Below are 22,871 nucleotides of genomic sequence, written 5' to 3' on the forward strand. Positions count from 1 at the left end.
GCCAATATAACTGGCTATCCACTGATTTTTAAACCTGGTATATCTTTGGCCGATTTAAAGATAACTGGCTAAGTCTGAACATCGACTTAGCCGGTTATCTTTAAACTGGCCAAAAAGAAACTGGATATTCAATATCGGTCACCGGAATTGTCCAGCATTGAATATTCAAGCTTAGGGCTAACTGCAGGAGTTAGCCGGTCTGACTCCCATGGTCTGAAAATCGTCCCCTATATAATGTGGATTCACTCATAACATAGTCCAATATCCTGGATCCCAATACCTGCATTATGGGGTAATTCTGTAGCATAGGTCAGTGATTCCCAAACCTGGTCCTGGAGGCACCCCAGCCGGTCAGGTTTTCAGGATGTCCACAATGAATATTCATGGGAGATATTTGCATGCATTGCCTTCACTGCATGCAAATCTCTCTCATGAATATTCATTGTGGATATCCTGAAAACCTGACTGGTTGGGGTGCTTCCGGGACCAGGTTTGGGAACCAGTGGCATAAGTACTAACATTTATGCACTAATTATGCGTGAAACTGTATAGAATAATAGCATTTTTGTGCATACATATGCACATATATGCATGTAACTGTCAAAGTGCTATTCTGTAAATAGCCTCTTTTACAAAATCGCGCTAGTGAGTATCGGTGCAGCAAATGAGAGGAAGCCTATTCAATTCCTATGAGTGTCCTTTCATTTGCCAGGTTGGAATCGCTAGCGCGGCTTTGTAAAAGAAGCTCATAACGAGGGAATTCTGTAAACAGTGCTGAAAAGTGGGTATGTAAAAAAAATCAGTGCTAACTGTTGTTCTATAATGAGAGCAGAGGAGTAGCCTAATGGATAGTGCAGCAGAGACTGAGATCTTGGGGAACTGGGTTCAATTCCCACTGCAGCTCCTTGTGACCCTTGACAAGTCACTTAACCCTCAATTGCCACAGGTACAAAACAAACCTTCAATTGTGAGTCTAGTAGGCACAGAGAAAGTACCTTCATACACGCAGGAGTCAACTTTTCATGTTCTTGTGTAGGTATCTGTAGCAGTCCATATTGTTCTGCTTTCCCAACTGGAGTGTACTGGCGTTCTAGCACATTTACAGTGCTGGCTTTTCATAGGTAGGGTTCCCTGCTCCCTGTGCCCTGGAACAGGATGTAACAGCAGAGGGAGCAGGGAACCGGCGGAGCCGACAGCCATGTGGCTGCTCCCTGCATCCCTCCTGCAGCGTGCGCCCGTGGCAGACCGCGCCTACTGCCCTGCCCTCAGTACACCTCTGGTAAGCTTCTGTGTCTGGCAGTTGAGGGAGTTGGTGCTGCTGTCACTGATGTCACCTCAGAATTTGAACTGAATCTGTTTTGCATTGGGAGCTGGAAAGTGAAACATCCTACTTCTGCTCTGCACCTGTTGTTGAAGGAGTTTTATTAGTTGGCTTGGGAACATTCCATGTGAATGAATAATTATTGGGCCAATATTCAAAGGCAATTATACGTTTGCTGGTGAACACATAATTAGCCAATCCCTATATTTTAAAAAAATATCAAGCTGTTTTACTCGCTCAGTGCCCAGATATTATTGAGGTCTACAAAATCCTGAGTGGTGTAGAATAAGTAGAAGTAAATCGATTTTTCAACCATTCCAAAAGTACAAAGACTAGGGGACACGCGAGGAAATTACATGGAAATACTTTTAAAACAGATAGGAGGAAATACTTTTTCACTCAATGAATAGTTAAGCTCTGGAACTCTTTGCCAGAGGATGTGGTAACAGCGGTTAGCGTATCTGGATTTTAAAAAGGTATGGATAAATTCCTGGAGGAAAAGTCCATAGTCTGCTATTGAGGCAGACATGGGAAGCAACTGCTTGTCCTGGGATTTGTAGCATGGAACGTTGCCATGATTTGGATTTCTGCCAGGTACTTGTGACCTGGCTCGGTCACTGTTTAGAAAACAGGATACTAGGCTAGATTGACCATATGGCTACTCTTATGTTCTTATATTAGCAGTTTATTTGTGGACTGGGTTGCAGAAAAGCGAGGGTGGACCAAAAAACGTATCCAGTTAATGGCAATGTTTAGCTGCTATCTGTATAAGTTATTCATTTAGTTTAGGCCTGCTGAATAGCAGATTTAACTAAACAGATAACGTTGGCATGGCCACTGCACTATCCATATATTCACTGCTGCCACTTGTATGGATACTGGCACTGAATAAATGGAATAATTTAAATGCTAGCCTCAGTGTTTTACTTGAGCCGGTTACTCTGCTGGCTGAAAATTTAACCCTATCTTTGGGGCTTATATTACAAGAGCTGCCCAAAGATGGAGGGTGCAAAAGCAAAAGTTAGCTTAGGGCCTCAACCCCTTGAGCTGGCCTTGGCTACATGGGTAAACGATGGCACCCAGTAGCCCTCCCCCCCCCCTGAGGCCATGCTGCATGGGGGAAAAGACAAGCTTCCATGTCCCTACCCTGTGCAAGCTCTTCTTCTGACACGTGTCCCCAATATCAAAAGACACACACCCTCAAAAAAGTCAATCGTCCAATCTGAATGGCTGTCCAAAACATAGGAATTCATTTACTGAACACCTTCTTTACATAAACAAGAAGATCCTTCACGAAATCTGTCTCAAACAGGTTATAGAAACAGAAAATAAGGAAAGCTGATCATCAAATTCTTTGTTGTAGACTCCTTGTCTCTTCACACTCTGATAGCTCTTTCAGGCCAGTGGCTAGACACCCATTCTAATTGTCTTCTCTCCTGGTTGAACTTCCGATACCCTGGACAGATGAGCTCCTCTTCCTTTGATCTCTGCTATGTTCTATGGCTAGGGCCAGACCTTAGGCCTGCCTGTCTGACATAGCTGCCTGGATGTCTCAATGCCTTCTGAAACTAAACATGACCAAGACTGAGCTTCTTATCTTTCCCCCTAAACCAACCTCTCCTCCTCCCCCATTCTCTATTTCTGTGATAACGCTCTCATCCTTCCTGTCTCATCAGCTCGTAACCTTGGGGTCATCTTCGACTCCTCCCTCTCCTTCTCTGCACATATTCAGCAGACTGCTAAAACCTTTCATTTCTTTCTCTATAATATCAGCAAAATTCGTCCTTTCCTTTCTGAGCACACTACCAGAAGCCTGATCCACACTCTTATCACCTCTCGCTTAGACTATTGCAACTTGCTTCTCACAGGTCTCCCACTTAGCCATCTCTCTCCTCTTCAATCTGTTCAAAATTCTGCCGCACGACTAATATTCCGCCAGTGTCGTTATGCTCATATTAGCCCTCTCCTCAAGTCACTTCACTGGCTTCCTATCCGTTTCCGCATACAGTTCAAACTCCTCTTATTGACCTATAAGTGCATTTACTCTGCAGCTCCTCAGTACCTCTCCACTCTCATCTCTCCCTACATTCCTCCCCGGGAACTCCGTTCACTGGGTAAATCTCTCTTATCTGCACCCTTCTCCTCCACTGCTAACTCCAGACTCCGTTCCTTTTATCTTGCTACACCATATGCCTGGAATAGACTTCCTGAGCCGGTACGTCAAGCTCCATCTCTGGCCACCTTCAAATCTAAGCTAAAAGCCCACCTTTTTGATGCTGCTTTTAACTCCTAACCCTTATTCACTTGCTCAGAACCCTTATGTTATCATCCTCACTTTAATATTCCCTTATCTCTTGTTTGTCCTGTTTGTCTGTCCTAATTAGATTGTAAGCTCTGTTGAGCAGGGACTGTCTCTTCATTTTCAAGTGTATAGCGCGGCGTACGTCTAGTAGCGCTTTATAAATGATAAATAGTAGTAGTAGTAGGCACAAGCCTGCTCCACACATAGACTTAGAGTCCCTCCTAATTCTTCAGCTGTCTTTGATATATTTATTGGAGGTAATATTCAGCTGGCAGTGGTCAGTGTTTTTTTAAACACTGACTGTGGCTGGCTAAATTAGCCTCTTATAGTCAGTGCCAGGCCATGTGTGAGCCCCAGCACTGAGTATCCGGGGTTAATTGTCCCGCTGCTAGCCACTGGAAGTGATATGGCTCCTGGCTGATATTCAGCTGGGACCCACATAAGACAGTTATACGGACCCTGGCTGAATATTGGCTGGGATCCACATAACTATTTAAAGGTTTCCTGGAGCCTTTCAAATGCTCTTCCACCCCCTCAAACAGTCCCCCTCCTTCCCTTACCCCTCCCACCAGCTCATGACATTCAGAACCCCTCCTCCCCTTCCGGAATGTCCCCCAAACCCGCAATCTTTTCCTCCTGGTCTAGATAGGCCTCCTGGGGCCTATCAGTTCCCTGGTGGTCCAGTGGGGGTAATGGGGGCAGGAGGGAAGCCTGCTCGCTCCTGCCCATGCGGCTGCCTGAAGAAAATGGCTGCTGCGACCTCTCAAGTACCTACACAATTACCACGAGAGGTTGCGGCAACTATTTTCTTCAGGCAGCTGCATGGGGCAGGAGCGAGTGGGCTTTGTAGGCCTGGAGGGGGCTATCTAGACCGGAGGGAAGGTTGAGGGGCTGGGGAGGACATTCCGGAGTGGGGGGTTCTTAATGTTATATGCTAGGGGAGAGGGAAGGGAAGGAGGGGGGCCGTTTTTGGGGGGTGGGGGTGGGTGGGAGGGACTCAAAGGGCTCCAGGAAACCTTTACATAGTCCTGGTCGATATTCAGTGCCAGGACCCGCATAGCAAACTGGCCTATTTAGGACAACCTTTTTGTCCTAACTTACATAGTAACATAGTAACATAGTAGATGACGGCAGAAAAAGACCTGCATGGTCCATCCAGTCTGCCCAACAAGATAAACTCATATGTGTATACCTTACCTTGATTTGTACCTGCCTTTTTCAGGGCACAGACCGTACAAATCTGCCCGCCTCCCAACCACCAGTCCCGCCTCCCATCACCGGCTCTGGCACAGACCGTATAAATCTGCCCTCCACTATCCTTGCCTCCCAACCACCAACCTCTCTTCCCCCACCTGCTCCGCCACCCAATTTTGGCTAAGCTTCTGAGGATCCATTCCTACTGCATAGGATTCCTTTAAGTTAGCTATGTGGGTACTAGCTCTGAATATTGCTGGCACCTGTATAACCACTGGCTTCTCCACAATACCACCCCCTTTATTGCCCCTGATCTGCTCATGTTTTTAATGGTTGGGCGGCCACGAGCGATTTAATAACCCTTTAGTGTCCAATGTTCCCGTAATAAGCCATATGGGAACAGATTGATGGGATCATTGGACACTAAAGGGTTATTAAGCAGGCTGGAGCCTCTCCAGCCCCCTTAAATCGCTTTAAATATCCCTTGAGTCTTTCCTTACTCCTCAGGCTCCTTGGACCCTTTTCAGGAAACCCAGGCATTCCCCTTGAGCTCTGAAACTTCCAAGGAAGTTTGGAAAAAGAAAGGCCAAACCCCTCCATCAACACAGGGATTTACACTCACTTCTTTCCACTTCCCACAACTTCATACTGCTAGTGAAATCAGTTATAACTCTGAGCCAACCAATTTAAAGGGCAATTTAGTGACCCTGTCACACCCTCCCCCATGAAAAATGGACATTTTAAACTAAAATTTGAATACATACATTAGAGAAATGACTCAATAATTGAATCCATATCTTTTAATTCATTGAATATCCTCAGAATCAATAAAATGCAAAAACTGACATGAATAAGGATGAGTAAGCACACAAGAATCATAAAATACACTCGATAAGTGATAAGTAATAATAAAATTGAACAGTAAAATGTTCTATATTTTGTCATTTTTATAGAACTTATTCTTATCAAGTACATAACAGACATTCTCAGAATTGCCATTTCCACAGAGAATCAAAACATAACAGAAACAGCTTGGAATGCGAGACTTTTGTTTACCTTTTTTCAAATCTAGTTAACTAAAAGAACTAACTTTAATTACTGCATTACAGTCAACACATGTTAAGCCTACAGTACAACCATATTACATGAGAACTGATCAACATCGGAGTCCATTTGCTGTGTTTCTGAGACATTTGTTTGGTTCCACAGGAAATATCTTTGCTCTTGGAAGATCTGAAATATATCATAGACTAGCAGACAACCCATAAACACAGAGAAAAGTCTCTGGATGCCAGGTTTTTCATCTGGAACTAAAGTCCAAATGGGTCCTTTCAAAAGCATTGAACATTCTAATTGTAGGTCATTTTCTTGGAACGATTCAGCTGTACCAGCTGGAATGTGGTTTCTTCACTAGTGTTATTTATAAAGGGTCATGATGTTGGAACAGTCAATTCAGCTGAGGCTCCTTCTAAATATGGAAGACTTTTTTTTTTTTTAAAGGAATGAATACCATGGTGTACCATCTGGCTATTATTTCCAGAATAATCTTTGTTTCTTCTGTTGGGCATAATGGGCTGGGGAAAAATTGGACCCCATAGTATCCTGCCACATCAGGATCCTTAGAAGAGGGGAAAGTGCGTGGCAGTCCAACTCTGTCTCCTGCAGGTCAGACATATTATGACAACCCATATAATCCCAATGCATCATGGTTGCGCCTCTTTTTACACTCATTTGTACCAGACCCCTAATCATGCTTTCTTCATGTACCTCTTCTTCTTCATAATCAAAATCATTGTCTGGGGAGGGGGGATTAATGGGCTTTATCGTAGAGATCTAAGTACCATCCTGGTGAGAGTACCTTCTCCATATGCAGATACACATGGAAGGGCATAATCGAAAGGGACGCCCAAATTTTGCTAGGACATCCTTGCAAAACGTCCCGGTGGAGGGAAACCCGTATTTTCGAAACAAGATGGACGTCCATCTTTCATTTCGATAATATGGTCGGGGACGCCCAAATCTTGACATTTAGGTCGTCCTTAGAGATGGTGATCCCTAGACTTGGTCGTTTCTGATTTTCGGCGATAATGGAAACCAAGGACGCCCATCTCAGAAAAGATCAAATGCAAGCCCTTTGGTCGTGGGAGGAGCCAGCATTTCTAGTGCACTGGTCCCCCTGACATGCCAGTACACCAACCGGGCACCCTAGGGGGCACTGCAGTGGACTTCATAAATTGCTCCCAGGTACATAGCTCTCTTACCTTGTGTGCTGAGCCCCCCAACCCCCCCCCCAAAACCCACTACCCACAACTATACACCACTACCATAGCCCTTAGGGGTGAAGGGGGGCACCTAGATGTGGGTACAGTGGGTTTCTGGTGGGTTTTGGAGGGTTCACATTTACCACTACAAGTGTAACAGGTAGGGGGGGTGGGCCTGGGTCTGCCTGCTTGAAGTGCACTGCACCCAATAAAACTGCTCCAGGGACCTGCATACTGCTGTGATGGACCTGAGTATGACATTTGAAGCTGACATAGAGGCTGGCACAAAAGCTTTTTAAAGATGTTTTTTTGAGGGTGGGAGGGGGTTAGTGACCACTGGGGGAGTAAGGGGAGGTGATCCCCAATTCTCTCCGGTGGTCATCTGGTCAGTTCGGGCACCTTTTTGTGGCTTGATCGTAAGAATAACAGGACCAGGTAAAGTCATCCAAGTGCTCATCAGGGACGCCCTTTTTTCCCATTATGGGTCGAGGACGCCCATGTGTTAGGCATGCCCAAGTCCCGCCTTCGCTACGCCTCCGACACGCCCCCATGAACTTTGGTCATCCCCACGACGGAAAGCAGTTGGGGACGCCCAAAATCGGCTTTCGATTATGCCGATTTGGGCGACCCTATGAGAAGGACGCCCATCTTCCGATTTGTGTCAAAAGATGGGCGTCCTGCTCTTTCAAAAATAAGCCTGATGGTCTCCCAAAGTATTTATTTTTGGCAGCCTCTCCTGGTGTGTTATTGTTTATCCTTTATTAATCCAGCACAAGTGGATTTCTCCCTTCTACCTCTCATCCATTTGAATTAGGGGTTCTCCCATCATGTTTTGCACCTCTCAGTTATATGTGGCCTAAGTCACAACCTACTAGAATAAGGAGTTTCATTTTCCAAAGAGGCCAATGTGCTCTCTGCACAAGAGTTCTCAAACATTACTGGGGACTCACTTGATTTCTGCCTCTGAGTTGGACTTTCTGGTTCAAACCCACTTCCTTCACTCTCTGGACCAGTGTTACACTGCAGAATCTCAGTGAGAAGCTCGCTGATCCATCCATGACAAGGTCAGTTGTTCGTACGAGTCACCTTAAGGTCTGGACTCACCGGCATCATCTGAGGTTTAAGGTCTTGCTAGGGAGTTGTTGGCTCTGACCATGGGGTCCAGGAATGGCTACATTTGCAGTGAAAATTATTACTCATAAATATTTTTTTGTATGTATAAGATGGACCTTCAATCTACTACAGTCTTTTCAAGGGTGGGTAACATCACAGTTCATCTTTGGTCCAGAGCTTCTAAAACTTTTTTTCAATGATCTTCAGTGTTCCTTTTGATTAATGTAACACAGGAAAAAAATAGGAGAAAGGTTCCCTTACGGATCAATTGATAACAGCACAAAATGTAGGGGTGGACCAATAGATATATGTTGGAAGAGCCCAAAAGAAATAAAAAGACACCAAAGGGTGTACATAGCAACCAAAATTTATTGCCAGAAGAAGATAAAAGACCTATAGGGGCTGAATATAGATTCCAAATAGGCAATTATTCAATAAAAAAAACTCATTCCAAATATTTTGGTTCTTGTGTACACCCTTTGGTGTATTTTTTATTTCTTTTGGGCCCTTTCAACATATGCCTATTGGTCCACCCCTACTTTTTGTGCAGTTACCTATTGATTAATATCCCATATTTAACCGAATAACTTCTTAGTTTAATTAGTTCACTTATCTGTAAGAACAGTTCACCCCATTATTATTCCGGGTTTCCAAAAGCGTTCAGAGGTAACCAGCTACCGACATGAAGCATGTGTCTTGTTTTGCCAATTCTGTATCAGGGTAATTGGTCACTTTTCTCTAGATTTTACATATTTCTCCACTCGCAGCCCCCACTGTGGAATACAATTTTGGTTCAATCAAAAATGACGTGTTGCATTTGCAGTGAAGGCATCAGGAGCCTTTCAATATCCAGTTTGTAAAGAGGATGATGGCAGGTAAAATATTTCAACAGGATCAACTTCCTGGTGCAGGTAGCAGTGGAGACACTCACTTTGGCCCTTTGTTCCATACCTTTGAGGGCCACCCAGTTTTGGCAGAACTGAAAGCAGTAGGGGCACTCATGATGTGTGATAAACAGCAGTGGTTTGCTTGGGTCCACCTACCTTTTGGGAACTGCACTAGTGTCAGTTGGTGATCAATGAACCTCTTGGCTTCCTCTGTCTTTTTTGGAGGCTTTCTCTTCTCTGCTGCATCCTAATAAAAATGTGGTTAAATGCCTCTAGGTTTTTCAGTCGTGGCTTTGAGATCTTTGCTCTTTGGCTCCATGAGCATGCTCAGTATTTCCCATTTCATTTTCATGGTCACTATGAACATCTGATGTCACCATGTGTTCCGTTCCTCTGTTCCAGAAGGAGCCACTCCTCCATGGAACCAAATATTCATGGGCTTTTCTTTTCTGGGGGAGCAAACTATGGCCATCTAGCTGTTTCCCCCAACTTTCTCAGAAAGAAAATGTTAAGCAAGAAACAGATTGGGACACCTGTCAGTGTTTTCACAGCGACTCCAGCATGCCCACATTGGGTGCCATGTTTACACAGCCCTGGAGTACTGTTTGGTAATGTCCTGGGAAGTTATGTGGATAGGGACTGACATGCCACATCCCTGACCAAAGGGACCATGTTCACAAGCTTTTAAGGCTCTTCCAGTCTGAATGACTGTTCTAAACAAAAGGATTTTTTTTTTAACTGACCAGTTCCTTCAAATCAAGTACAAAAACAAGTAGATCTCCACAAACTTTGTTTCAAAGAAAAACCTGACTCTCAAACTTTTTGCTATAGGTTTCTTGTCTCCCCACACTTGCATTTCCTCTTTTCTTTAGACTTTGAGCAGTGTAGACAGAAAAACACCCCTTCTTCTTTGGTCTCTACTGTCTTCGATTATGACTAGGGCAGGTCTCAAGCATCATTCTGCTCCTCTTGTAGATTAACTGGGTTTTTCCTCACACCTTCAGGATTCTTGAACCCTCTTCAGAGACCAGATGGGAGACAGACCTCAAAGCTGTCAACACTTCCTTTCCTATTCCTGCACTACCTTGGCCTTTGGCAATGCTTCCCTTGAGTCTCAGCATTTCCAAGGAAGGTTACAAAAAGGACAACCCCCCAACAAAGGTTTTTATACTTACTCCTATGCCTCCCCTAAAAACATAAGAACATAAGCATTGCCATACTGGGACAGACCGACGGTCCATCAAGCCCAGCATCCTATTTCCAACAGTGGCAATCCAGGTTACAAATACCTGGCAAGATCCCAAAACAGTACAATACATTTTATGTTGCTTATCCTAGAAATAAGCAGTGGATTTGCCCCAAGTCCATCTTAATAATGGCTTATGGACTTTTCTTTTAGGACGTTATCCAAACCTTTTAAAAACCCCGCTAAGCCATCTGCTTTTACCACATTCTTTGGCAACGAATTCCAGAGTTTAATTACATGTTGAGTGAAGAAATATTTTCTCTGATTTGTTTTAAATTTACTGCTTTGTAGCTTCATTGTGTGCCCCCTAGTCCTAGTAATTTTAGAAAGAGTAAACAAGTGATTCATGTCTACCCGTTCCAATGCACTCATTATTTTATAGACCTCTATCATGTCTCCCCTCAGCTGTCTTTTCTCCAAGCTGAAGAGCTCTAGCCACTTTAGCCTTTCCTCACAGGGACGTTGTCCCATCCCTTTTATCATTTTCATTACCCTTCTCTGTACCTTTTCTAATTCCACTATATCTTTTTTGAGATGTGACCAGAACTGTACACAGTATTCAAGGTGCGGTTGCACTATGGAGCGATACAAAGACATTTTAACATCCTCATTTTTCTTTTCTATTCCTAATAATACCTAACATTCTATTTGCTTTCTTTGCCACCACCACCCAACATTGAGCAGAGGGTTTGAACATATCATCAATGATGACACCAAGATCCCTTTCCTGGTCAGTGACTCCTAAGGTGGAACCTTACATTATGTAGCTATAGTTCGGGTTCCTCTTTGCTCACATTAAACATCATCTATTTGGATGCCCAGTCTCGTAAGGTCCTCTTGTAATTTTTCTGAATCCTCTTGTGATTTAACAACTTTGAATAACTTGTGTCGTTGGCAACCTCACTAGTTACTCCCATCTTTAGATATTTATAAATATGTTAAAAAGCAGTGGTTGCAGCACAGACCCCTGGGGAACCCCACTATCTACCCTTCTCCATTGAGAATACTGACCATTTAATCCTACTCTAGGAATGACATAGTTACATATAACCTCTTACTACCACATATTTCTTACAGAGCAAATTACAACCCTGAGCCAACCAATGTAAAGGGGAATCTAATGACATATAGGTACAGGAAGAAAGCGGAGGGGGGTGGGGGAGGAAGGATAAATATTCCTTCCCCACCTCTGTGCTATGAGGGGTCAGCAGGCTAATATAAATTTGACGTTGGATAGGATGGGGCATAGTTGCTTCTCTCATAAATTTGGGAGAGAGGTCACGTGCCCTCATACTTTGGAAGCTGGTGTGGCATGGACTTTCAGCAATCATGGGATATGCACTAGTTTCCCACGAGCAAGGCATTGCTCTCTGTATTGCTGCTGTTCTCCCATCCTCTCTTTAAGACTCTGAAAATGTGAATCTCTCTTTTTCCCAGATCCCTCATGTGAAAGTGGGCCCAGAAGAGACACCTAAACTCCAGTACTTGAGGTTTGCATCAGTTAGTCTGTACCCAAGTAATGAAGACATCAGTATGGCTGTGGGACGGATTTTGAAGTCTTTCAACTACCCCTCTACAAGCCTTATCTGTGCCAAGGCTGAGTGTAAGAGCTATGACTTTGCTCACCTTACTTGTCATCACCCAGGTCTACTCTGTGAAGCTCAGGCACCACTATGAGGGCAGAAAATGTATGGGACCAGAAAGCAAGTTGTGAGAGTGGAACCCATTGCTGGTGTTCCTTCAGTGCTCCCTACAACTCATTAGATAGGGGGAAGAGGGAAGTGGACCAATGACTCCAGGGAGACGGGATACTGTTGTACAAAGTACCACTTTATTCACAGACTCCTGAGGCAGGCCTGTGGCCGAAACACGGTACTGTGTCGAGTCTGTGAATAAAGTGGTACTTTGTACAACAGTATCCCGTCTCCCTGGAGTCATTGGTCCACTTCCCACTTCCCCCTATCTGTTGATTTCTCGTGGGAGTGTGTGTTCATCCACTTTGGTGGATCACCTCCTCCTTGATTCCCTACAACTCATTCACACAACCAGCACTCTTTCATCACTTCCTAAGCTTCCCAACAGCCAGCAGTCCTCCACCATTTCCCACAGCTCCCCCCACTGCCAGTGCAATCCATCATTCCGTACAGCATCCCCCACTATCAGCGCTCCTCCATCAATCTCTACAGCCCCCTTCCTACAGCCAGCACTCCTCCACCATTTCTTGCACCCCCTCCCACAACTAGAACTCCTTCACCATTCCCTGCAGTTACCCTCAACGTCACAACCCACCATTCCCTACAGCCACCCTGTTGTCAGTACTGCTCCACCATTCTATACAGCTCCCTCCACACCCCCAGTACTTCTCCACCATTCCATTGAATCTGTCTCCCCACCAGTTAGCCATTGTCCAACCATTGCTCTCTATAAAATTCTCCCCCCACAGCATTCCCTGTTCCACTGGTCCGCTTGGCTCCTCCGCAACTTGTTTTCCTTCTCTGATCTCTACACTTTTCTGTTCTCTCATATCTATGGGTGCTTTGGGGGCTATATGTTTATCTGAATTTCTATCAATTCTGCATAAAGTTTAACACTCCCACTCATTGTCCCTATGTCTTGGCTGTACAGCACATCAGAGCAGTGGCGTAGCCACAGGTGGGCTTGGGTGGGCCAGGGCCCACCCATTTATGGCTCAGGCCCACCCAACAGTAGCACATGTTTAGTGGTAACTGGTGGGAATCCCAAGCTCTGCCAGCTGAAGATTTCCTCCTGATGGTAACAAAAACGCTACTCTCCACGACACCGGCACCTGCACATGCTCAGTTTTCAGTGCAATACTGCTGCCAAGGTGGAAAGAAGCGTTTTCCCACCAGCTGAGATCTTTTTTTTGGAGGGGGGGGGGGGGGGGGGAGGACACTTGGTGCCCACCCAATTCTTGCCTAGGCCCACCCAAAATCTGTTGTCTGGCTACGCCCCTGCATCAGAGATGCCTGAGTTCTGCTTTTTCTCCCTTGCTCTTCCCAGTTATGTCCGCACAGAGATGTGTGTATGTGTCTCTGTGTCCATAGGTGTGCATCTGTTTCACTGTGTATGTATGTATGATTAAGTACATATTTGTGTAGCTGTGCATGTTCCAGTATTGGTTTCCCACATGGGTGTTTTTTGTGTATTTGTCTGTATCCATATGTGTGTGCATAGGTCTGTTTTTCTAGGTGTGCAGAAGTGTGTGTATGCATGCTGTGACATCTGTATGTGAAGTGGATAACAGCCTGTAAGTCCTGTGTGAGACTAGGAGCATGAAGGAGATCGACAACATCCATCCCTGCACCTGGCTTATTGCAGCCATGTAACAAGATTGGCATCCAGGATGTCTATGTCTGACCCCTGCCAATGGTTTTCACTGTGTTTCATGCTGCAGGCCTTCTGAGGCTGGAGGAGCTGATCCGCCAGTTCCTCATCTCAAAGGAAACACTCTCCATCCGCATGCTGGATGATAGCAATGACCCCACGCCGCTCCTGAAGGAAATTCGCGATGACAAGATCTCCACCGTAATCATTGATGCCAACGCCTCTGTATCACATGTCATCCTGAAGAAGGTGAGGCACAGGGGGCACTGCTGTGAGGAAGTTCCCGCTGCTGGAATCCCATTGACAGGAGGCACTGCTGTTAGGAAGTACACATGCCGGAGTCCCACAGATAATGGCACTTCTAGACTGTGTTCGGCTCTATTTGGCATCACATTCGCTGACAGGGCCACCTGGTGGCTAATAGAGGTATTGTTTTTCACATTAATTTTCTCTTTTTTTTTTCCCTTTCAGGCTTCTGAGCTGGGGATGACTTCGGCACATTACAAATACATTCTCACAACCATGGTAAGAGGCTCCCAGGCCCTGCACTGCACCAAGTGTGGGTTGTTAGGGTGCGTACATATATCTGTGTGTATACACATACATACACACACCCCTGCTAGCTTTTTCCTTGCACCCACACCCCCTTGCTTTGCCCTTCACTGCTGCTGATTCAGAGGCTGCAGTGCGTGGGATTAATCCACATCCCCCAGAATAGTCTGTGACCAATTCAAAACTCTGGCAAGGACGGGAGTGACTATCTGGAGTGGGTTGGGTGGGTAAAAGGACAGTATTCTGCTTCTTCTTTGTAAGGAAGAATTATTTCTCTACTTCTTTAATTATTGATATAAATGAACCTCTGGAGATGGATTGGGTTTTCTCAAGAGCTGCAGGCCACTTTGCCAGTATGCTGCAGAGACCATTTATCATAGCATTGCTGGAGGAGGGTGATAAGAGATCTTCCGACCCTTACAGTGCAACCAGTCTCCCAAGAATCCAGGATTCCAGATGCTGGGGGAGGGAAAGGGTGGAGAGATCTCATCTGCAAGTAGAAAATGTACAGATGCTCTTTGGGAGTAGTATGCAAATGTATGGATAAATATGTAGATTAATATACAAATAAAGCTATTTTTTTAATTCTCTGGAATGAAACCAAATGGAGGGGAGGTGAATCCTTAAAGATGTGACCCTCCATGTACCTCCTCCCCCAAATGAAAATATACTAAAATGATTGGAAATGTGAGTCTCATTAAAAGCACAATTATGTATGCATGATATCACAATCAAGTAATAGTGTTATCAGTTCTCTATATGTGTGGGTTCATGAGGGAAAAATAAACCCAGTAGAAGAAGAAATACAAATGCCTGAGGATAAAATGTATTCCTTACACCATGTGATACAATGAGATAGAAGGGATAGAAGCACCTGGGGTTGATCTTTATTCCTTGCATCATGTGATACAATGAGATGGAAAGAATAGAAGCACCTTGGGTTGATCTTTATTCCATGTATCATGTGATACAGTGAGATAGAATGAGTAAAAGCACCTAGGGATGTTCTTTGCTTCCTACCATCATGGAAGAGTAGCCTGATGGTTAGAGTTCTGGACTGAGAACCACTGTGGTTCCTTGTGATGTTGGGCAAATCACTTAACCCTCTTATGCCACACCTGTATTGTACATTAAGTCCTCTAGGGACAGGAAAATGCCTACTGTACCTGAATATAACTCACCTTGAACTACTGGGAAAGACAGGAGCTAAATCTGGTTCTGCAGCATGTGATAGAAGGGAGGATTTTTATTCCTTGCATCATATGATGCAGTGAGACTGAATGGACAGAATCCTTTTGACTGCTGAAATGTATTGGTGCTGTAGTCTTTGATCTTCACCCCTCTGCAGGATTTTCCCATACTGCACCTGGATGGGATTGTGGATGACCACTCCAACATCCTGGGTTTCTCCATGTTCAATACTACTCACCCCTTCTATTTGGAGTTTGTGCGTAGCCTCAATATGTCCTGGAGGGAGAACTGTGAGGTCAGCCCCTATCCTGGCCCAGCGGTAAGTTCTCTGATCCCTTCTGTCCTTTCTCTTCCAGGGCTGGTGCAAAGGTTTCTGGCGCCCCCCCTGCAAATCCTCAGAAGATCTTAGAGAATGACACGGGGACAAAGTTTGTCCCCATCCTTTCAAGCTCTGTCCTCATCTGGCAAAAGCCTCAAACGGTTATGTAGTACAACACCAGAGATATAGAAAGAGATGCATTTATTCCTGAATTGTGAAAAATATAAAGATGGCACATGTCAGGGATGGTGTTAGGGGAGTGCAACTAGGGCAACTGTCCGTGACCAGAGAGAGCCCCAAGCCTACTGGAAGCTGAAGAAAGTGCAGCCTGGTACTGGGCCTTGGGTTCCCTTCCTGAATTTCTGCTCTGGGTCCCAGCTATGTCTAACACTAACTCTGGCAAGATGTACATTTCAAATCTGACATACTCTATTCACAAAACAGAAAAACAAATTTCTACCTTTTGTTGTCTGGTCATTTAATTTTTAAATCATGTTGGTCTTAGGCTTTGGTTTCTCTTCCCTCTATCTTCTCTTAACTCACTCACCAGGTTCTCCTCTCCATGTGACATCTCATCTCTCTCCATGTCCAGCATCCATCTTCCATGTCTGTATCCCTATTGTCCCCCATGTTCAGCCTCTCCCTTCTGTGTCCCTATACTTTCCTGTCCAGTATCTACCCTGTGTTCATATCCCTGCATCCATCACCACCTCTCTATCTCCCTGTCCTCTCCCCCAGTGTCGAACAAAATCTCCCTTCTGTGTCTGCATTGCCCCTCTTTGTCCATATACCATCCCCACGTAGCATCTCCCTTTTGTGTCCCTGACCATGTTCCCCCCCCATACACATCATTTCGCCTCTGTTTCTCTTACCTCCCTATGTCCAGCATCTCTCCCTCTCTTTCCCCACCTCGTCCAGCATCTGACTTACCTGCCTGCCCTCTTTCCCTTTCTCCTTTCCACTTTGAGTTCAGTATTTGACCCACTTCCTTCATCCCCTTTGTCTGACATTTCTGACCTTTCTCTGAAGGTCCCCCTCCCGCCTCCCATGGCTCCAGCCGAACCCCTCTCCTTCTCCCTTGGTCCAGCTAGCACCTCTCTAGCTCTCCTCCTCCAGTCCAGCCAGCACCTCTCTCCTTTCCCTCTCCCTCCCATGGTCCAGCCAACACCTCTATCCTTTCCTTCCAGCTCCTCTCCTCCTTCTCCCCCGCCAATGGGTCCAGCCAGCACCTGTCTCCTTTCCCTCCAGCCGCCCCTCCTCCTCCCCCTTCTCCCATGGATCCAGCCAGCACCTATCTCTTTTCCCTTCTCCTCCTCCCACAGGTCCTGCCAGCACCTCTCTCCTTTCCCTCCAACTGCCCCTTCTCTTCCTCCTCTCCTCCCCTCCTATGGGCCCAGCCAACACCTCTCTCCTTTCCCTCCAGCCCCAGCCCTAACCCTATCCCCTCCTGCCATGGGTCAAGTCCAGCCCTCCCCCACCTCTCATGGGTCCAGCCAGCATTTTTCTCCCCTCCCTCCTCCTCCCCGTGGATCTCATATACAGGTTCCTGCATCTGGCAGCGATTCACAGTCAGAGGCTGTCTCCGTAGCCTTCCTTCTGATGTGCTCCGCCCTCTCTACTGCAACTTCCTGTTTTGACATGAAACAGGAAGTTGCAGTAAAGACAGGGGATGCGGCAGGAGGAAGACCATGGAGACAGCCTCTTACTGTAAATTGCTGCCGGCTGCATGATCCTGTATGTGAAACCTGCGAGAAGGAAGACGGGAAGGGAAGAAAGGAGTTTTTACAGCGGGAACAAAACTTTTTATCGTTCCCAGAAGGCGGTAAAACGTTTTGTTCCTGCATGCACGGTGATTGATGGTGCCCTCTGAAGGCCGGAACCCCCCTGCCGCGCTTACCGGGTTGCACCGGCCCTGCTTTCTTCCATACCCTGGGCCAACCTGTGCTCCTGTCTCCACCCCTCAGATTTATTGACCTGGCTATTTGAACATATGTTGTCAAAGAGTTATTTTGTAGCTATTATGATACTCAGAGGGGAAGTTATCAATGTGGGCTACTGTTAATACGTGTTATTTTACCACTAACTCATGCTATTTTAGCACGGGTCCCATTTTATCAATGAGACCTAGTTACTAATAATTGGGGATACCACTAAAATAATATATTCATGGTAGCCCATGTTCATAACTTCCTCCCTTAAGAAAAAAATAAATATCTCTAGAAATCAAAATTACTACTGTATTAATAAAAGTGAGCCAAGTATAGGACAATCAAACTATTGTGACATCACAGATGAGGTTGGTTCTTAGGCATTGGTGGAATGAGGCATTATGACATCACAGTATCAGCTCTGGTTACTAGAGACTGAAACTCTTCACACTAAGGGAGGATGTTGTCAACATGGGATACTGTTAAGATGGGTTATTTTACCACTAACTTATGCTATTTAGTACAGATCCAATTTATGCAATGAGACCTACTTACTAATAACTGGGCTTAACAGTAAAATAACAGTAGTCCACATTATTAACTATGCCTCTCAGTGTTCTTTCTTGCCAGATTATGTTTCTAGCCTACTGACAGGACACAACATATTGTCCAGCTCTAGACATTTTCTTGTATTTCTAAGGATTATACATAGTTCTTTCCTGTACACTGTTGTCCCGATGCACAAAGCGTACCGTGCTGTGAACGTTTGCTTTAGACTGGTATTTTATGGCTGCCTTTGTGCATCGGGCCCTGTGTCTCTCTTTCTGTTTGTTTTTGTTCCTCCTTTCAGCCCTCTTTCTGTATTTGTTTCTGTATCTTCCCCTTTTTCTCTCTGTCTCTCATGTTCATTTCTGCATTTTCATTGCTCTCCACACTTCTCTTTCCTTTTCCTTCCCTCTTTGTCTGTTTCACTTTCTTTCCTCTTTTTGTTTTTCTCTCTCTCACTATCTCACTTGTTCTTTCTCATTTCTGTCTCTCTATTTTCCTCCTCTCACCATCTCTCACATTCTCTCTATGCTTCCTTCCCTCTGTTATCCCGTCCCTTTCTGTCTCTCCCTTGACCCCTTTCCGTTCTTTCCACTCTCTCTACAGTTGTCCTCTGCACTCATGTTTGATGCTGTGCATGTGGTGGTGAATGCCGTCAGGGAGCTGAATCGGAGTCAGGAGATCGGCGTGAAACAACTTTCATGTAAAACTTCACACATCTGGCAGCACGGCACCAGCCTGATGAACTACCTGCGCATGGTGAGACCTAGTCCCTTCACCCCCAACCCCCTCCCAGCTGATGGGGGAGTCTGAGCTGGGCTTCATCCCATCCTGGTTGAGCACACACAGGTTCCTCCCCAATCATCATTGTAGCTCTTAGGAAGGGGAAGTCTTGCTAGAATGGTGTATTCTGTGTCACAGAGTTTGGTTGTCAACTGGAGCACCTGGGGAATGTGTCACATGAGGCTGGCACACAGAGCAGTGGCTCCTGTGGCATGTGGTCATGGCATGTTTTTTCCCTTTTTTTTCTGTTTCTAAAGATAGCATTATCATTTCTCCCCCCCCCCCCTCCCTGGTAAGTCCAGCACCTCTCTTTCAGCTACCCCACCCCACTTCATGAGCCCAGCACCTCTCCCCATCCTTCACACTACTCTTCCAGCAGTGGCAGCAGCAGTAAGACACTGTGTGGCTCAACCCAAAGACTTTTTCTGCCAGGTTCCGCCCACTCATAAACAGGAAGTTGCTTCAGTGGGGTGGGAGGCGGCAGAGAAAGGCCCCAGAAAGAATGTTACTGCTGCTGCTGTTGGAAGTCAAGAGTAGTAAGGTTTGAAGGACCTGTAGGGGACAGACCTGAGGGGAGGATAAGGGAGAGGTACTGGAAGTGTGTGTGTGTGTGTGTGTGGTGGTGGGGGGGCTAAGGGAGAGGTATTGGACTCAAGGGAAGGGGGCTAAGGGAGAGGTACTGGCCTCGCAGGGGGCTAAGAGAGAGATGCTAGACTCATGGGGGAAGGGGCTGAGGGAGAGGTACAGGACTTACAGGGAGGGGGCTAAAGGAGAGGTATTGGACTTGCAGGAGGCTGAGAGGTGCTAGACTTGTCTGGTATCTCATCTGCCCCCTCCCCCCCACAAGTCTAGCACCTCTCAGCCTCCTGCAAGTCCAGTGTCTCTCCCTCAGCCCTCTTCCCACATGAGTCTATCTCCTCCCTTTCTTCCTGGTTCCCTCACCTGCTGGCTGGCATCTTCCCCCCCTCCCCACCCCAACAACAGGTGAGGGAACCAGGAAGAAAGGGAGGAGATACCGGACTATGGAGGGGGGCTGGAGAGAGGGAGAAATGCCAGACTAATGGGGGGAAGGGAGAGTGATTGAGAGAGAGATGCGGGACTGCGGGAGATGCAGGGAAGAGAGGGGGAGAGATGCTGGACCTACAGAAGATGTGGCTATATAAACCCCAAAGCCATGCTCCTTCCTAGGTTGTGTAAGCAGTAAACCTTACGTAGTGGGCTTTCACTTCTAGGGTATGGTTTGCTGCCTACACAACTCAGAAAGAAGCACTGCATTGAGGCTTATGTTGCTGCCTCTCCTGCCGATGGGCTGGGTTGCTTGCATCTGCTATCCCCTCAGATCCACTGCTTTGCTGAAGTGCATTTTTTGGGGGGGGAAGGGTAGGAGAGAGGGGGTAAGGGAGCTGCTGGAGCATAAGGAAGAAGGAGCGCTAGAAAGGACAGGGAGATGCTGGATAATAGGGGCAGAAGAGAGAGGTAGAGAGAGAGATGCTGGGCTACAAGTGTGGGTGGAGAAAGATAAAGGAGGTGCTGGGCTACAATGGTGTAAGAAAGGAGAGGGAGCAGAGATACTAGGCATGATGTCAAGGAGATGAGTGAGGAGAGGATGGTGAGTATAGATTAGAAGTGTAGTGATTGGGAGACAGTGAAAGAGAAGGGAATAGGAGGCCAGGGAAAGAGTGGGACAGGAGAGCTAGTGGGTGAGAGGATGTGATGAAATGTTGATAGGTAAGTAAAATATAGGTGAAGGACTGAAGAGTGAGAGGGTGAAATTTGAGTCGCAGACAGACAAGAGAGAAAGAGGAAATATGTCAGAGACGGATGTAGTGAGAAAATGGAAGAAGATAGGAGGAAAGTGAAGAAAGGACAAATGGACAGCACCTACTGGAAAGAGCAGAAGTCAGACAGGAAAGCAGAAAAGAGAAACTAGGTCCAACATGCATGGAAAAATAAAATGCTCAGACAACAATGATAGAAAAAAGTGTTTTATTTTGAATTTATTAACTGGAATTTGTTAGCTTTGGAAAAATGTGCATCATGGATATGTTTGTGTTTTGTTGTTCAGTACAAGATGAAATATATTTCTGTTTTTATTTCTCCTGTGTTCTGGTACCTGCCTAATTTGACTTCTTGGGGTTACCAGTTCAATTTTTATCTTTATAGTACTATTTCTATTTTGTAATCTCTTGTTATGTATTTAGTGAGGGTTTTTCTGTGTTTTGTGTGTGACCGATATATGGTATTCTGTTTGCATATAATTTCTGTATAGAACTCTGTAGCAGTATCATTTATTCTGTTTTACCAGCAGTAGATGTATTGGTGTTTTAGAGCCCCGTTTAATATTTGTAATGCTGCCAATTCTTAGGCAGGGTTCATGTTGTTTGAATCATAGAAATTAGTGCTATATTTCTATTTCTGTATTTATTTATTGGGATTTGTTAACCACCATTATGAAGAGATTCAGAGCCCCTTTTACTAAACCGTGCTAGTGATTCCAGGCGCAGCAAAAACGACGTAGGCTTGGTCGCATTTGCCACATGGGAATCACTAGCGAGGTTTAGTAAAAGGGGCCCTTAGTTTGCTACATGTATGTTGAGTTAGGATTTTTTTAGGTTTTGTTTTATTTCACAATGTGCTTGTCAGTGGAAAGATTTATGTTGCTATTACTTAGAGGCCATGCAAATCAGATTTTTTTTTTTGTATGGTAACTTCCATAGAGAAAATGTACTAGTGTTAGTTCTGATCTGCACCTGTTGTTGGAAGTGATAAGGATTTTTGTGGATGCAAAGCATGTTTACATTTAATCCATAAGAGCTGCCATACTATATCAGACCAAAGGTCCATGAAGGTCATGTATGCGGTGTGTTGCATATGCGAGCATCAAAAGGTTGATAACCACTGAGCTAAAACAAACCTCTGAAGTGGAGGAGTAGCCTAATGGTTAGAGCAGTGGGCTGAGAACAAGGGAAGCCCAATTCAAATCCTACTGCAGCTCCTTGTGATGTTGGGCAAGCCACTTAACCCTCCATTGCCTCTAGTACAAACTTATTAAGGGCCCAATATCCAAAGGATTTATGCTCCTAACTTTGAGAGTTATGTAGAGAATGACATGGGAGTAGGTAGCCGCTGTAATCTGCGATTATACCATGGATACAACAAAAAGTTTCCAGGTTTTACCGCGGGTGCAGAAAGCAATTACTTCCCCACCCTGCGGGAGCGGTAATAATCCCTATACTCACGGTAAAACAGATGCCTACCTTTTACCGCTGGGCTGGGACATTCCTCCTCCTCTTGTTCTGCTCTGCTCCTCCTCCCTGCCTGCACATGCAGGCATGCATGCACGCACACGCACACAGTCCTCTGAACGCTGGCCGGCACATCAGAGTTCCCTCCCCGCCCACCATGCTGACATCACCAGAAGAGAGGACCCTGATTGGCCTCTTTTTGTCTCATCTCGTGCTGGCCTGGCACCATCAGCACCACACTGTTAAATAGCATGCGCCACCAAAGCAGCCATTTTCTGGGTTATTTTTCAGTGTGGTGGCTGGTGATGGTACAGTGGGTCATTGTACAGTAAAAGTATAGGCTAAGGAGATAGAGCAGCCATGAGCAGACAGTGCAGCACAGCAGGAGAAAGGACTGACTGAGGACGGAGTCAGGTCGGGTCACGGGAGTCAAGACTCGGCCAGAGGACTCACCAAGGCAGACTGACTCAGCCCAGAGGAACACGCGATAGTGGTGCACGATTGTAAAGACTACAGTAAGATGTCCCCCAACATGTCCTCCCAACATGCCGGCTTGTGCAGCAGCATACGGATGATGTACAAAGAGGAAGTATTATTGGTTTCATCTGTTAGAGCAGTAATTAATTAGTTCATTTGGA

At 45.6% G+C, this 22,871-nt stretch overlaps 1 protein-coding gene across 1 annotated transcript in view; it reads left to right on the top strand.

Moving 5' to 3' along the window:
• GRIK5 (glutamate ionotropic receptor kainate type subunit 5) overlaps nt 1-22,871 on the top strand; it is a 344,153-nt gene that overhangs the window by 283,683 nt on the left and 37,599 nt on the right. The window contains exons 5-9 of the mRNA XM_030213069.1: nt 11,762-11,927; nt 13,740-13,918; nt 14,141-14,194; nt 15,570-15,731; nt 18,812-18,964. Coding sequence (XP_030068929.1) covers nt 11,762-11,927; nt 13,740-13,918; nt 14,141-14,194; nt 15,570-15,731; nt 18,812-18,964 — 714 coding nt within the window. The remainder of the gene's footprint in view (nt 1-11,761; nt 11,928-13,739; nt 13,919-14,140; nt 14,195-15,569; nt 15,732-18,811; nt 18,965-22,871) is intronic.

Source organism: Microcaecilia unicolor, chromosome 8 (genome assembly GCF_901765095.1).
Source record: "Microcaecilia unicolor chromosome 8, aMicUni1.1, whole genome shotgun sequence".
Classification (NCBI taxonomy): Eukaryota; Metazoa; Chordata; class Amphibia; order Gymnophiona; family Siphonopidae; genus Microcaecilia; species Microcaecilia unicolor.